The sequence below is a fragment of the Corvus brachyrhynchos genome, unplaced genomic scaffold (assembly GCF_000691975.1).
Source record: "Corvus brachyrhynchos isolate BGI_N302 unplaced genomic scaffold, ASM69197v1 scaffold412, whole genome shotgun sequence".
NCBI classification, from domain to species: domain Eukaryota; kingdom Metazoa; phylum Chordata; class Aves; order Passeriformes; family Corvidae; genus Corvus; species Corvus brachyrhynchos.
The window spans coordinates 304,171-318,474 of NW_008236761.1; the positions used below are offsets into that span (position 1 = coordinate 304,171).

Sequence of the window (14,304 nt, forward strand, 5' to 3'; positions counted from 1 at the left end):
CATTGTAAGGTTGTGTTTTTTTTTTTTTTTTTTTTTTTTTTTTTTTTTTTTTTTTTTTTTAGATTTAAACCTGCCCTTTCTTCAGTGCATTTATTTTTCTAAACAAGTCATGGCAGCCAAAGGGAGTTCTGCCATTCATTTCAGTAGACGTAGGGCACTTCCTGCTGTAGTTTACTTCACATGCAGTTGTATTTATGCTCAATACAGAAATGCCCAGATACTTATGGTGTTGTCTGTTGCTCCAGCACTGAACAGACTTCTAGCCTCAGCCATGAGCAGCTTTTCTGGGTAGAGGAGCAGAGGCACAGTCCTCTGGCTGTGGTCAGAAGTGTCACTGCAGAGTTCAGTTCTGCCATGCTGTCCCGTTGTTTAGTGCCATCAGTTCCTCACTTTCCATGTATTCATGTAGGGCTAAGTCAGTTCTGTGCAGCAGCAGTGGTGTGTATATACATAGTGAGGGAAAATACGTGGTCACGTTCATTCTGCCAGTGTTTGGCTCAGTACCCATCAGCATCCTTGCAAAGGACAGGAAATGGCCCCAAGAAATCAAAAACTCCAGATTATTTGAATGTCAGAGCAGATTTTTTTGTTTTCAGCCAGAACTAATGGAAATACCTCAAAACAAAGAAGTTTTGTCTTGGAACTTCTTTTCAAGATTGATGAAGTATTTTTCTCTATATAATTGCCTTGTGTGTAATTCAGGATCTCCTGTTTAATTTTGAACTTTGGCATTTACTTTTCTTATTCTTCTTCTTGCCGTCAGGCCAGAAGGAAGGACCCAGTACTACTGATAAAATATTTCTGACATTTGTTGAGTGAGATCACAGACCTCAAAGTGTTTTCCAAGGTTGAATCAGATCATCACTCCCACCTCCTGGATGGGAAACCTGTTCCACGGCGGGACGTGCACAGCTGAATAATGCAGGAGGCTGGGGCTGGGGCTGGGGACACAAACCCCGTCCCTGTGTTCCAGCTCAGATCAAAGAGCTCAGATCTACTTATCTGCTTCAGAGGGAGTGGGAAGGAGAGGTTATTTTTGTATAGTCTGAGTCACTCATGCTAGTTGATTTTTCATAATATGGCTTTCTTGTGTGGGGCTCTCTGTACCTGCTTAATGTTGCAGTTTTTTTGTTCCAGGAATCAAACCTGTCATTAGCTTGCTGCCAAACGGGTAGATTTGTACTATGCTCTTTGGTGCTTCACTTTGCAGTTCCTAGCCAAAAAAAACAGGTGAAATCTCAGCTAAAGGTATACATCCCTCTACTTTTCAGCATCTTGTTACCTGCAGATAAACAATAGCTGTTGATTTTTTGAGTTTGTTGGCTGGAATGACGATGCCGACGTTGAGAGTCAGGCGACTGTGTGCAGAGCTGAGATGGCACTGTGGTGCTAAACTGGTTCCAGTTCACTCCGATCTCGAAGGTTCAGTCCTTCCCTCTTCTGTGCTCTTCATTTGCACCAGCAGAGCTGTCTGGCTGTTTGCTGCGTTCTGATTTAACTGTACTTCTAAGTTCACTGGTACAGCTGCTGGCTCCCTTAATTAATTCTGTGGGATTATTGCTGCAGTCGAGCAGGCCCTGCGAGTATCTGTGGTGTAGGTTTTGGGACAGGTTCAGTGATTAATTAAATCAAAGTGCGGTTTTTGGTGTGTTGGGGTGTCCGCGTGCCTCCCTCCCCTAACGGCGCCCGCTGTGTGCCCTTGCAGACCGTGACGCCATGGGGAACGCGGAGAGCCAGAGCGTGGAGCACGCCTTCTACGGGGACAAGCAGCCGGGGCTGGGCCGCAAGCACACATCGCGCTCGCTGCGCCTCTCCAGCAAGGCCTCGCGCCGCATGCGCCACGCGTCCTCGGGAAAGATCATCCACCGCAACTCGGAGGTGAGCACACGCTCCAGCAGCACGCCCAGCATCCCGCAGTCGCTGGCCGAGAACGGCCTGGAGCCCTTCGCCGCCGAGGCCAACCTGGAGGACTTCGGCAGCCCCATGTGGGTGGAGCGCGTGGACATGGGCCTGCGCCCCGTGTCCTACCACACGGACTCGTCGGTGACGCCCAGCGTGGACAGCAGCACGGTGCTGACGGCTGCCTCCGTGCACAGCATGCCCGACTCGGAGGAGAGCCGGCTCTACGGGGACGAGCCGCCCTTCCTGGCCGAGGGCGACGGGCGGGCGCTGCGCTACGCGGCCAACGGCACCGCCTTCATGGACGCGGCCAGCTTCAAGAAGAAGCGCTCCAAGTCGGCCGACATCTGGCGCGAGGACAGCCTGGAGTTCTCGCTGTCCGACCTCAGCCAGGAGCACTTGACCAGCAACGAGGAGATCCTGGGCCTGGCTGAGGAGAAGGACGCCGAGGCAGCGCAGGGCCCGGACGCCGGGGGGCGGCCCCCGGCCCCGGGTGCGCGGCACGCGATCCATGAGTGACTTGTATTCCCCCAAAACCCCTGGTGCCGCCATCAACGGTGGCCCCCGGAACGCCTTTGGAGGTTACTGCCGGAACCTGGTGTCCGACATCCCGGAGCTCGGGAGCCATAAGATGGCATCGGTTACCGCCGAGGACGCGCCCTCCTCCTACAGTAACTACAACACGCTCCCCTGCAGGAAGTCCCACTGCCTTTCCGAAGGGGCCACCAACCCCCAGATGAGCCATAGCAGCAGCATGCAAGGCAGAAGGGCGAAAACCACCCAGGTAAGGCAGTTTTCTTCCGTGATTTGGCATTTGCTGGGCTCGGTCTGTAGATGAAGGTTTTCCGGGTTCTCCCAGGCCATGTTTTCCTTCAACACCCCCTTTCCAAGCAGAGAGCTGTTTTGAGGAGAGAGCTGAACTAGCTGGTCTCCAGAGCTGGCTCGATTCCATCACTGTCCCTTCTTTGTCTGCAGCCCTCCTTGGACCTTTTCCACTCTTCACTGCCTCTGGGAAAGGGAAATCTGCATTTGCCAGCAGAAGATTTCCCTGCGTGTTTTGCAGTGCTGACGGTGCCTTTTTTCCCAGGGTAGCTGCCAAAACTGATCACTCCACTGCAGAGTTGTGTCCCCCCTTCTGCCCTCCCTGCCTTGTCACCCTTCCCTGCCTACACCCGTGGCTGGAGGCAAAGGAAAAACCTGTCAGTGTTTCCCCTCTGTGCTAAACACTCACTGGGCTGAAATTTCACTCTTCTAATTAGCTGATGCTCATGTCTGTGCAAAACATCTCCCCGAAACAGCACTGGCGCTGCCAGGCCTGCTGTAAACTAAGAAATGATGGCGCCTGGAGACGTATGGGGAAGATGCTGCTTCGCTGAGCCAGGGGCAGCACAGAGTCAAGAGGAGGTTCGCTGTCAGGTGCCCCTCCTGCACTCCAAACACGAGGCCTGTGATCCTGGAGCTTTCCCACATGCTGCCCTGCTTTACCCTGTCCTGCCTGATGGAGTTCCTGCCTCGGGCTGCAGGCAGTGGTTCTGCTGGCAGTTCAGTGGCAGATGGCTTGTATAGAGGAGCAGAAAGGAGCTTCAGACCCTGCCCTCCTCTCCCAGCCATGCCTGGCGCACAAGTTGTGGGCAGATTGTGCTCCGTGTGAGTTCATTTGGATCTTCTGAGAGCAGAGGTCCATCCAGCTGCCTGGTGGAAGAGCTGGCAGCGGTGTGTTTGACGGGCACCGTTCTCTAGAAATGGCTCAGAAACGTGGCCTGGGGACACAGAGCAGGGATGGGGCAGGGCTGCTCCCCTGATGTCATTGCCTGGCTCGTCCTGTGTGTGTTGTGCACCGTGTGCCTGACCAGAAAAAGGGGAGAGCTGCACACTGGTCAGGGTCAGAGGCCAGCCAGTGCACGGCCTGCTGCTTGCTCCCTGAGCTGCTGGCAGGACATCTCAGGCTGGGCAGCAAACAGCTCCTGGAGGGCTCCAGGGGCCTGTGCCCCCCTCCGCTGACACTGACTCGTGGGAGCTGCTGGGATGGGGCTGCTCAGGGACTTCCTGGCTGTGCTTGATCTGTGGAGATGGGCTGCTGCTAAATATAAAGCTGACATGCCGAAACAGATGCTGCAGCGTCCCACAACTGCAGCTTTGTTCTTCAGGATCAGCTCTCTGCTCTCGGAGGTGAAAAGCCTTTGGTGTGCCAGCGCGGGATAAAAAGCAAGAGAAAACAACAACAACAAAAAAGAATAGACGGGTTTTGGCAGCCTTGGACCCAACAACTTTTCTGAAGGCTGTTGGGTGCAACTGCTGCCTGCAGCCTGCTTTTGAGTGTATTTAAGGAAAAAGAGAATGGAGTCGGTGATGAACAGCCAAGCATTTGTTTTCCTTCTCGGTGCCTATCCTGGCATTCAGGAGATTCCTCCGAGGCATGTAGTGAAAGTCTGGAATTTAAGTCGTTTTTTGTGAGGCCTCAGCCGTACCCAGGAAAATAATTTAGTGGGGCTGGTTTCACTAGATGCATCTCCTGAGACTGGAGATGATGGCTCTAAGGAGTCTTAGCAGTGATTATTACCATGGATAAATTCAACAAAATTAAAGCTTTGCAAAGGTCAAAATTCCTCCTCCCAAGTCTTTAATCCCAGCAGCAGCCTGTAAGAATAAGATAGTTGTCAGAAATGAAGTCATGTCAGCCCCAGCCTAGCCTGAGCAGGCTTAGGGAAATGCCTGTCATTATGTGTTTAAAAAGGCAGAAATGAAGGCCAAATTTGCACACAAAGTGAAAGGAGTTCCTTGGTGAGCCTGATGAGGTGGCTTTGATGGGGTGAGAGGAGGGAAGTGACCAATCTGTGTCTGCACCAGGTCCCCAGTCCAGCAGTGTCTCACACTTTGCTCTTCTTGCCTCCTCAGCGCTGGTGTGAAGTGGAGCCTGGTGGGAGCTGAGGCTGTGTCACTGCCCTGCTCTTGCTGTGCTCTTTGGCACTGTGCTGGGCTGTGCCAGGTGCCACTTGGGCACCTTTGGGGCAGTTTCGTTTCCCTCTGCCCTCCCAGTCTTTTGGCAGTTGTATCTTCCTACTCTTGATGACCCCATTGCCCCGGAGCCTGGCATGTGTGTCCATGTGCTGGAAAACACTTCCTGCTATAAACTTGTGTTTTGAGCAGCCTTTTAAAGTGCCTCTCCCCATCCCACTCCCACGAAATAATTGTTGCATCTTAGGGCCATGAGGACACCACACAAAGGTGACCCAGGGCCAAGCGTAATGTGGTGTTGGACAGAGTTTTCCCTCTTGGCCTCTGGGCCAGTGAGGTGTCACTGCTCTGTGGCGTTACAGTGCAGAGTCACCTAATGGATTCTCCTAGCCTGGAGTGAGGTTTCTGCCCAGATCCCTGTTGCCAGTCCTCACAAGAATTTGGGGTTGTGTTTGCCAGTGGGTTGGGGTGTTTTTCCACTTTTTGGAAAGCTGTAGCTGGGATATCTGCCTGTTTGTTTAGTCTCAGTGGCCTGGTGCTAGAAGTGCTGGAAGGGTCTGATGGTCACTGGTAGGTGATATTTGACTAGTTTAGTCCCTAAAGAGGTCCCTGCCAGAAGGCCTTGTGCCCTGGTGTTTGGTTCCTGCCGTTGTTCCGTGCATGCTCAGCTGCATGCCTGAACACCATCACGGTTTCTGTAAGTTAATTTGCTGCAAGTGTCACTAGCTGCACTTTCTGGGCTGTGCTGACCAGTGCTCTTGGGAAAATGCATCCCAGAAAGAAGGGGCCAGAATCCTGGCTGCACGTGTTTTGTTCTGATGCCTCATCCGTGGGTTCTTTGCAAGCACGTGGTTCACATTAAAGGGAAAAACACCAACACACCCAAAACAGAGAAGAAAATCTCCCCCTGTCCAAATTTAAACCTTAAATTGAACGGTGGGAGTCACTCTCCACTAATTGAAGGGAGCTTTTTCCTATGGAGACACAATTATATTCAATATGCACAAGTGATTAGAGCTCACAGGGTGGCTCTGGGGCACCCACGCAGCAGTTCTGCTTTTCCCAACATTGTGCCATTAAGGGTTCAGCTCTGCTGAGCGAGACTTCCCGGGGAGCTCTGCTGGGATCGTGTTTGACTTTTGGAGCTGATGTGGTGTAGGTGGAAAGGGCTTAATTGGCTGACATTTGCACCCATTTTTCCTGGAAGGGAGAAAGCACCGGTTGGATACAGCTCGTTCTGACTGTGGGCTGTGAGATCCCCAGGATCCCACAGGCTGTTTTGTGGGATCCAGATTTTGTTTAGCGGCCCTGTTGTGTCCTGTGGCAGCTAAACATCTGCCTGCAGGAGACTCCTTCCTCCTCCTTCTCCTGGTAGATGTTCAGGGACAAATGTACCCCATGCTCCCCTGCTGTTATGAGCCCTAACTGACATTTCAAGAAGGGAATTTGCCAGAGAAGCTGTGGCTGCCCCTGAATCCCTGCAAGTGTCCAAGGCCAGATTGGATGGGGCTTGGAGCAACCTGGGATAGTGGAAGGTGTCCCTGCCACGGCACGGGGTGGAATTAAATATGGGGTTTAAGATCCCTTCCAACCCAACCCTTCTGTGATTCTATGAATTAAGGGATGAAAACCTTGAGATGTGGCTGTGTGCCCCTTCCAAGCCTGTCTTGCCACCTCCTTATTCCATATTCCTTGTGAAGCTGAGGTGGGGGAGAGGAACAAAATTCCTGCCCGACTCACTTGGAAGCTGCACTGGCTTCAGCACCAGCCCTAGGCGTGTTAAATCCCCTTTTGTCCAATTTTCAAATTTATTACTATTTTTAGGCTTCTCTAGGTAGCTTGCAGGAATTTGGGATCTGAAATCTTTAAAAAATCCTACATAAAAAGTTTTGCAGAATATGCAGGAGATGAAACCAAGGGGTTTTGTGGGAATTAGATCAGGATGTACAGAGAAGCCGGTCTAAAATTAGACAATGTTTCCAGTTGATATGATTTTTTTTACTATCTCAGGGAATTTTGTAACTGGTTATTGTGTTCCATTATGTTCTGTAGGATGGCTAAACTCCAGAGAGCTGATACTTGGTTTTAAGTTGTGTAAAACTTTTTCACAAAATCTTTTTGCGGCTTAGAGGATATAACCTCAAAATGGACTACTCTGGGTCAATCCCATGGAAGCACCATCCAGCCCAGTACCTTGTTCCCCAAATACCAACTGCTCAGGAAAAGAGAGAGAGTATGGGGTGACTTTTCCTCCGGGGCATTCTTCCCAAAGCCAGCAGATCAGAGATTGCAGTCTTCCTGTGCAAGGAATGCATCCAAGGCTCTCGAGTTGACCTGTCCCCCATGGATTCTCTTTCCTGAAATCACTTTCTGCTTCTGGCTTCCACTGCATCCTGTTCACTCTCTGCAGAGCACTTGTGGCCTTCCAGCCTGCTCCTCCAGCCCTCCTTGGCCATGGCTTTTCCAGGCAGAGCATCTTCAGCAGCTGAAGCTCTGCTCCTTTGAAGGAATTCCGCCTGTAGTCTGGAAAACATGGCTATTTCCAACCTAAGTGTGATTCCTAATCAGATGGACACGGACCTGTAATCTGAGCTGTTTGACTCCAGATGGAATCAAGGAAGGAAATAAAGACAAAGACGACAACATTCAGTGGTAATGACTGGCACATGGGTTAGAGAGTAGCTAAAAGCAGGGTGTTACTGGTTTGCAGCTGCACTGTGGGGCTCACTGATTCCAGCCCCTGTTCACGCAGTCCCTTTCAGACAGAGGTTGTTCCCAAGGTCTTGGATGTAGCCTGAGCCATGCTCCCAATCCCCAGAAGCTGGGAATTGGACCGTTTGGCTCAGCTGGCTCTCGGGGCTGGATCCCAGTGAGGAGCACAGGTCAGCTGGTCACCCTGCTGAGCCTCCAGGCAAACCACCCCAATAACCCACATATCTCTGCCTTCAGCCCCCAGCCACAGGGCAAGGAAGGGGTGGGAATGTGCTGGGGGAAACAGAAGCCACTCGTTTTTGCGGCAGCCCAGGCTTGCACCAGGGTAAACTCCTTGGGAATCCACATCTTGGGTCCTGGTGTGGCAGCTCGGAATGACCAGACCCATTCAATGTCTAGACCAAACGAGCTGTTTATAGCCCAGCTGACTGGAAGTGGATTCAGTGAGGAAGGCTGGAATAGAGGGCTTCAGACCCAGGCTCTGAGGTCTTTCCTGCCCTGTCACCCAGATGGAGGAGATTAGATCAGGTATTTCCCAGTCGGGATATTTTAAAGCAAATAGCAGTCACTCCCTTCAGAGCACACAGCTCCGCCCCAGTATTGTCAGGGAAAGGAGCATGTGAAAATTGGTGTTTTGGTCTTCACTGGCAAATATTTTGATACTCTTTCAAAGATCTTAATTTGTTTTTCTTCCTTAGCTCTCGGCCAGAGGCCAAGGGAAAGCAAATCACCAGTCCTGGTATTTGATCTAGCTCCATTCAGGCATGTTTTTTCAAACAGTGTAGGACTTTGTCATTTATACATCTGAAGTGTATATAGCAACATTGGCAATCGTTGTATTCTCTGTAAAGCTATATGCACTTCATGGTTTTAGTTCCAAGTATTTTGCACTGAAAAATCACAGACAGGTTGCCCCAGCTGCTTGTTTGCTGGGCTGTGCTTACTTACATGGGTGCAGTTGGCAGGAGTGCTGCTTTCCAGTGAAGTGCTCCACTGAAATGTTCCTTTTCAGAGAGCTTCAGTATGTGATGCTGTGCCTGGTTATCATCCCTGATGACAGGCATTTCCCTGCTTCCTTAAGTTGGGTGGTTGTTCAGGTGAACTCCTGGATGCTGTGTTTGGATTTCAGGCTGCCGTTCTAGCAGCGGTCCCCCTTCCCCATTTCTACCCCCTCTATTGCATTTCTCAGGAAGAATTGTGTCTTCTTGGCTTCAGCAAACAAAAAGTAACCCAACCCTGTGTTTTAATTTAGGGAGGATTTTGGTGGCACATAGCCCTTGCTTTAACTTGAGCACTGTTCAGCTGCTTTTATTAGTTTATGGTTAACTCAGCTTCTCTAGAAACTTCCTTCAGCTGGGTGGTCCACTGGGATGAAAGCAGGGTAAATTTGGGGGGCCCTCAGCGTATCCTTTGGGAACAGAGGGATTAAACACTGCAGCACCCGAGAACTGAGGGGGTGGAAAGCGGGAATTCACCCCGGATCCGTGCAGGTGTTGGGAGCTGCGTGCAGGGACCACACTGCAAGAGGCTTTACTGGATTAGGGCTGGATTCTCCTTCGTGGAATTATGTGCTTTAACACCCCTCAAAAGTCAGTGCTGGAGCCAGGGAGGAGCTGGTGGGGACGATTTAATTTTCACCACTTTATGTCTCACAGCTCCGGGGCTGTACTTTCCTGACTGCTGCAGGAGTCCCTGTGTGTCCATAATTTGCCTTTAGGGCATCTCAGGTAGGAAAGCCAGGTTCCCTGGGAAAGCGCAGGGCTGGTCTTTCTGCAAGGGCCCACATATTGGCTGGAAAACATCGGGGGAGTCAGTGAACCAAAAATGCTGCCAAGCCTCAGTGCCCAGAGCTGAGGTGACAGCTTAGCATGGAGTGAAGGAGCCAGGGGTAATACCGAGGTAACAGCCAGAGCTGCCTGCAGATCTGTGGGGTTGCAGACCCTTGGTACAGTGGTGTTTGCTGCCTGCTGTCCCACAGGAGCACAGGGGATGCACATCTCCTTCCCACATCCCAGTATCTCCTGGCTCCTCTGCACCCAGTACCTCGTCTGTCCTTCCAGGGTGCCAAATTACACTGCAAGCATTCACCACAAGCTCACAAAGGATTCCTGGGACCAGATTCACTGAAATCCGTGCCCTAAGACTTTCCCAGGCGTTACTGCCCAGACACCTGTGACTGTGATTCCTCCTTTCATAGTAAGACTGGAGTTTATTGCCAGGAGAAGTGTCTGGAGGTGTGGGCTACTCCCTTTTCATCAGGGGCAAATTTGATTTCAGAGAGCCATGACCCAAACCTGCTTGTTTATTAAACTAACCTGAGCAGCTTTAATGACACATACAAGGGTTTGTTTGTTTTCTTTTTCCTAAATTTAATTTTTAAAAAAATTTGATTCTTTCAGACGTCTCAAGAGCTTCTGCCCCAGTGCGGTGAGTGCACAGAAGTAGGACTCAAACCATTTCTCCCACTCAGCTCTCAGGTGCAATTCATGATTTATCTTTGCTTCTAGGACGTGACTGTGGAGAAAGGATTCAGCTTGGATTTGCAGCAAGCCATACCTTGGCCATCAAATGGTGGCAGAGTCAGTACTGAAAAGAAAGGAAAAACACTTATCAGGCCAATCTGTTTCCACATAGGAGCTTCAAAGGGACACCAGTCAGATAAAAGCATGCAAACCATCAGGCTGCTCACCCATTTGAAATGTATTCTGTGGTGCTTGCCTCAGGAGCAGCCAGACAGGTTGTGTGCAATCACTCTTGCTGAGTTGTGAGCATCTGATTGCTCTGTTGCTCAACAGGACCGGGAACAAAGAATCTGCATTGGCTTGGAGGGAGCCCCTTCCAAGGAAAACCCCCACTCAGCTGTACTTTTAATCTAATGGTTCATTTAGAATGGAGTTTTAACCATGAGGAACTGCTTATATTTAGCGAAGTAAGATTTTTCCTACTAAATCAGCCCCCAAGTGGCCATGAATCAGTGCTGTCGGTGGGGCAGGAGAAAGTGATTCACCAAGGCCTGTCACGGTGTCTGTGGCAGGGCTGGTGGTGGGAGGTTTGGGAAGTGCAGCTCTTGCAGGCACTCGGTGTGTGCCCAGTCACAAGCCAGAGCTGGGCAAGGCTTGTCCCATCCTGTGGTCTCTTCTAGCAGAGGCCAGTACCAGATATGGTCAACATGGGGACACTTGCAACCTGTCCCAGAACTCCTCCCCTCATTTTTGCTAGCTGAATGTAGACGTTTTTCCTAAAGCAAAGGGTTTTTTTTCTGTATGTCTTTTAAATTTAGCAAAAATGATTTAACAGATGTGGCTGCAGCGGACATACAGAGGTGTGAGTATCACGTGAGTATTCAGAAGTGACAGCACCAGGTACGTTAGCCTGATGTAGCTGTTGCCTTACAGTTTTATTCCCCACTGCCTTGTTTTGCCTGAAACCCAGTGTTCATGTGAAAAAAACCCCTATATTTAAATGGGTTACTAATGCTTCCAGTAGCACTTCACCCAGTTGGTTCAGAAAATCAGCAGTTAAATTGTTCTCTGCACTTGATGGGGCTGTGATAACTCATTCCACTTCATTGCCCTGGGATGCTCGTAGGGCTGCCCTGGCACGTGGCCTTGTTGGGGACAATGGCACCATTCAGCCCTGCTCTGGTCCTCATTGCACGGGGGATCTCTGTGACACTGGGCATTCCACCTCTCCCTCCTCTTTCACTTCAGGACCTTCTGCTGAGCGTAACCCCTGGGCCGCTCCAGGGACACGGTAGCGCTGCCAGTGTAAGGAATGGTGCTGTTCCTCCATGCCCTCAGCAGTGCCAGGGATCCCAGATCCCGGTGGAAGCTCTGCTGCTGCTTCCCACGTCTCCCTGTCACAGCACAGCCCCGGAGCCCATTTAGTTCCCTTCCTCAGCCCGTGGTCTCCACGTGCCTTTCTCCCTCCTTTCCATGGAGCGATCCTCAGTCAGAGCAGTAGAGCCCCAGTGTCCCTCAAACCCTGCTAAGGTTTGTTCCCGGCCTGGGACTGTTTCCCCCTCAGCCCCAGCCGGTTTCTGTGGGATCTCAGTGTTAAGCCCCTGTGCTTTGTGCAGAACCCTCAGCTGAGTGTGCTCAGTGCAGCGCTGCGAGGCTCCCGGACCAGATGCCAGCAGCTGCCTGGAGCTCTCCCCGCCTCGGATGGGAATGAGCTGGCATTGCAGCAGGAACTTGGAAGCAGAGACCTGTGCTGTGAATGGCCTGAAGCCTCCTAACCTCGGCACCCATCTCCTCGTGGGCCAGGCTTGGAGTGGTGAGGCTCCCTCAAATGGGAGCAGAATGGTATTGGCAGCTCTGGGCTGTGAACTGCTCCGACCTTTGTCTGCTCAGACCCTCCTCCTACCAAAGGCCTTGAATGGGCTGCCCACAAGCCTTTGATAAGGGGTATTTAGGAGTGGAAAAGGGACTGCAGGGAGCAGAGGGAGATTAGGAGCAGGGCTATAGCAATACACTGAAAAGATCTTTTGGCCAGTCCAGCTCATCACTTGCATTGTGGTAAAGACTGTAGAGATCTTTGCAAAATGTGCTATTGTTGGGGTTTTAGGAACTATGCTTTAACCTTACGAGCAAATATAGCAAATATATTCACCCCGAGTCCTCCATCCTCGAGGTTTTCTTATAAATATTTTTTTTATAGACTGATATGCTCATATATTAGTTACAGAGTATAAGGCCAATTTAGTGACAGGAAAAGGGAGGTAATTCATGCAGTGTCTCACCAAGGTCATCTGAAAAGGCTGTGGCACACTGGGTGTGGGGGACCTTGAGCAGCTCTGGGGGAACTTGAGTTTTTGGAAAGATACTCCACGTGCCAATCAGCACTAAGAAAATTTGATGCACATTCTATCTGGTGAGATTACAGATCCTATCTCTGTCAAGTTGGTGGTCTGTTCTAGTAGTTCTTTGTTTTCTTAAACCAACTCATTTTAACTAAAGCATGAGAGATGCTTCCTAAAGGTTACATCAGCTAAGATTTTGGAACTAACCATGTACTTTTTGTAGAGCATAAAATCATGGAATCCCAGAATGGTTTAGGTGGAAGGGACCTAAAAGTTCATCCCGTCCCACCCCCTGCCTGGGGCAGGGACACCTTCCAGTATCCCAGGTTGCTCCAGGCGCTTCCCCTCGCCAGATACTCCTCCTTTGCACGGAATGAGAAGGTAACTGGCTTCCCAAAACCAAGCGTATTGAACAGCAGGATCCACGTGCGGCTGTGAAAGCTGCTCTGGGTGGGTACAGGGCTGTACTTCCAGGAAAGCCTGCTCAGCTCATTCACACGTGGAGCAGAGCAGTATTGGCCTGTCCGGAGCAGCCTGTCTGTCACTGTGTGCTGCATTAAATAACCAGATGGAGCAGCAGAACTGTGCTCATTGAGTGGGGAAGGAAGTGCTTATTTTATTCTTCCAGCTGGACTCCAAGTCTCCCTTGGGAAGCGGTGTTTATAAAGAACGGGGCCATCCATTGCAAATTAATGCCTTAAAAGTTAGTCAGCCCTTCCCCTGCCCCGAAGCTCTCCCTGTCCAGCCCTTGCTCCACAGGAGGACAGTTTCACACAGAGCTGATGGAGGGTTTCTTTGTTTCCACAGAGCTGCTCTTGGATACAAAGAAAACTGGTGCTTGAACCAACATCTGGAAGCTTGTTTTCTCTCAAAATAAATACTCCATTCTGCTACCTCTTCTCGGAGATTCCTCTTTTTTTTAAAAACTTGTGAATCAAGCACTAGCTCCTCTTGCAGGAGAGATAGAGGCTGCAATTCCTGTTGTTTTTGGCCACATTTCTCACTTCTTTGCATCCTCTTCACCCAAGTACCTAAAACGTTTGTTTCCATTCACAGGGTTTGGCATCTGTGCTCCAAAATGTGCCTCGGATGCCTGTAGATGCTGAGGTGGTGGTGGCCATCCCCCTTGGGGGATTAGCCTTGTAGCAGGCTGAGTCACAGCCTACAGAACCCCAAATCAGTGGTGTTTTCTCCTGTCTTGCTGAAACCGGCCATATTCTTGTGTCTTCTGATCCTTCCACTGCAAGTTCTTGGGGAGCAGGAAGGGTCTGTGGGATTTGGTGGGGAATATCACATGGCCCATCATTACAGTTTGTGATGAAAACAGAAATAATCTCAACCACATTAACCTGTCAGGAGGAAAAAAAAATAAGAACCTTTTTGGTTACATAATTTTCAAAGGTCAGCCTTGGGGTGTCTGAAATGTATCTTCAGCTGTAGGTGTGAGTGCACAATATCAATGTTTTCTCCTCAAAACGCGTAGGTTGGGCGCTGCTTTTCTCGACACTGCCAGTTTTTGCTACCATATGTCCTCCTTTTGCAAAACCTTTAGCACCGTTAACTTGGCTTAATGTAAACAGATGATGCTGCATTTTATATTCCAAATTGCCAAGGCCATAGAGGCACCACCTGCAGTGGTGCATGTGTGACTGGTCTTTCCTCACCTGTGCTGGAAGCCTCAACTCCACCTTTTCCTCCAGTTGGTTGTCTTAGGGAGGAAAAGGGATGAGGGATTGCCAGTGCTAGCAAAAATGGAGGTGTGAAGAACTGTGGTGCCCCTGGGCGTTCGGGGTCTCGGCCAGGCTCTTCCCTCACCCCGTGTCTCTCTCACAACCAGGACGTCAACGCGGGCGAGGGCAGCGAGTTCACCGACAGCGGCATCGAGGGCGCAGCCACCGACACGGACCTGCTGGCGCGGCGCTCCAAACCCCCCACGG

At 50.6% G+C, this 14,304-nt stretch overlaps 1 protein-coding gene across 1 annotated transcript in view; it reads left to right on the forward strand.

The window, feature by feature from the left end:
* TIAM1 (T-cell lymphoma invasion and metastasis 1) overlaps window positions 1-14,304 on the forward strand; it is a 112,631-nt gene that overhangs the window by 41,426 nt on the left and 56,901 nt on the right. The window contains 3 exon segments of the mRNA XM_017727076.1: window positions 1,706-2,381; window positions 2,383-2,683; window positions 14,205-14,303. Of these exon segments, the coding sequence (XP_017582565.1) occupies window positions 1,717-2,381; window positions 2,383-2,683; window positions 14,205-14,303 (1,065 nt within the window). The 5' untranslated portion in view covers window positions 1,706-1,716.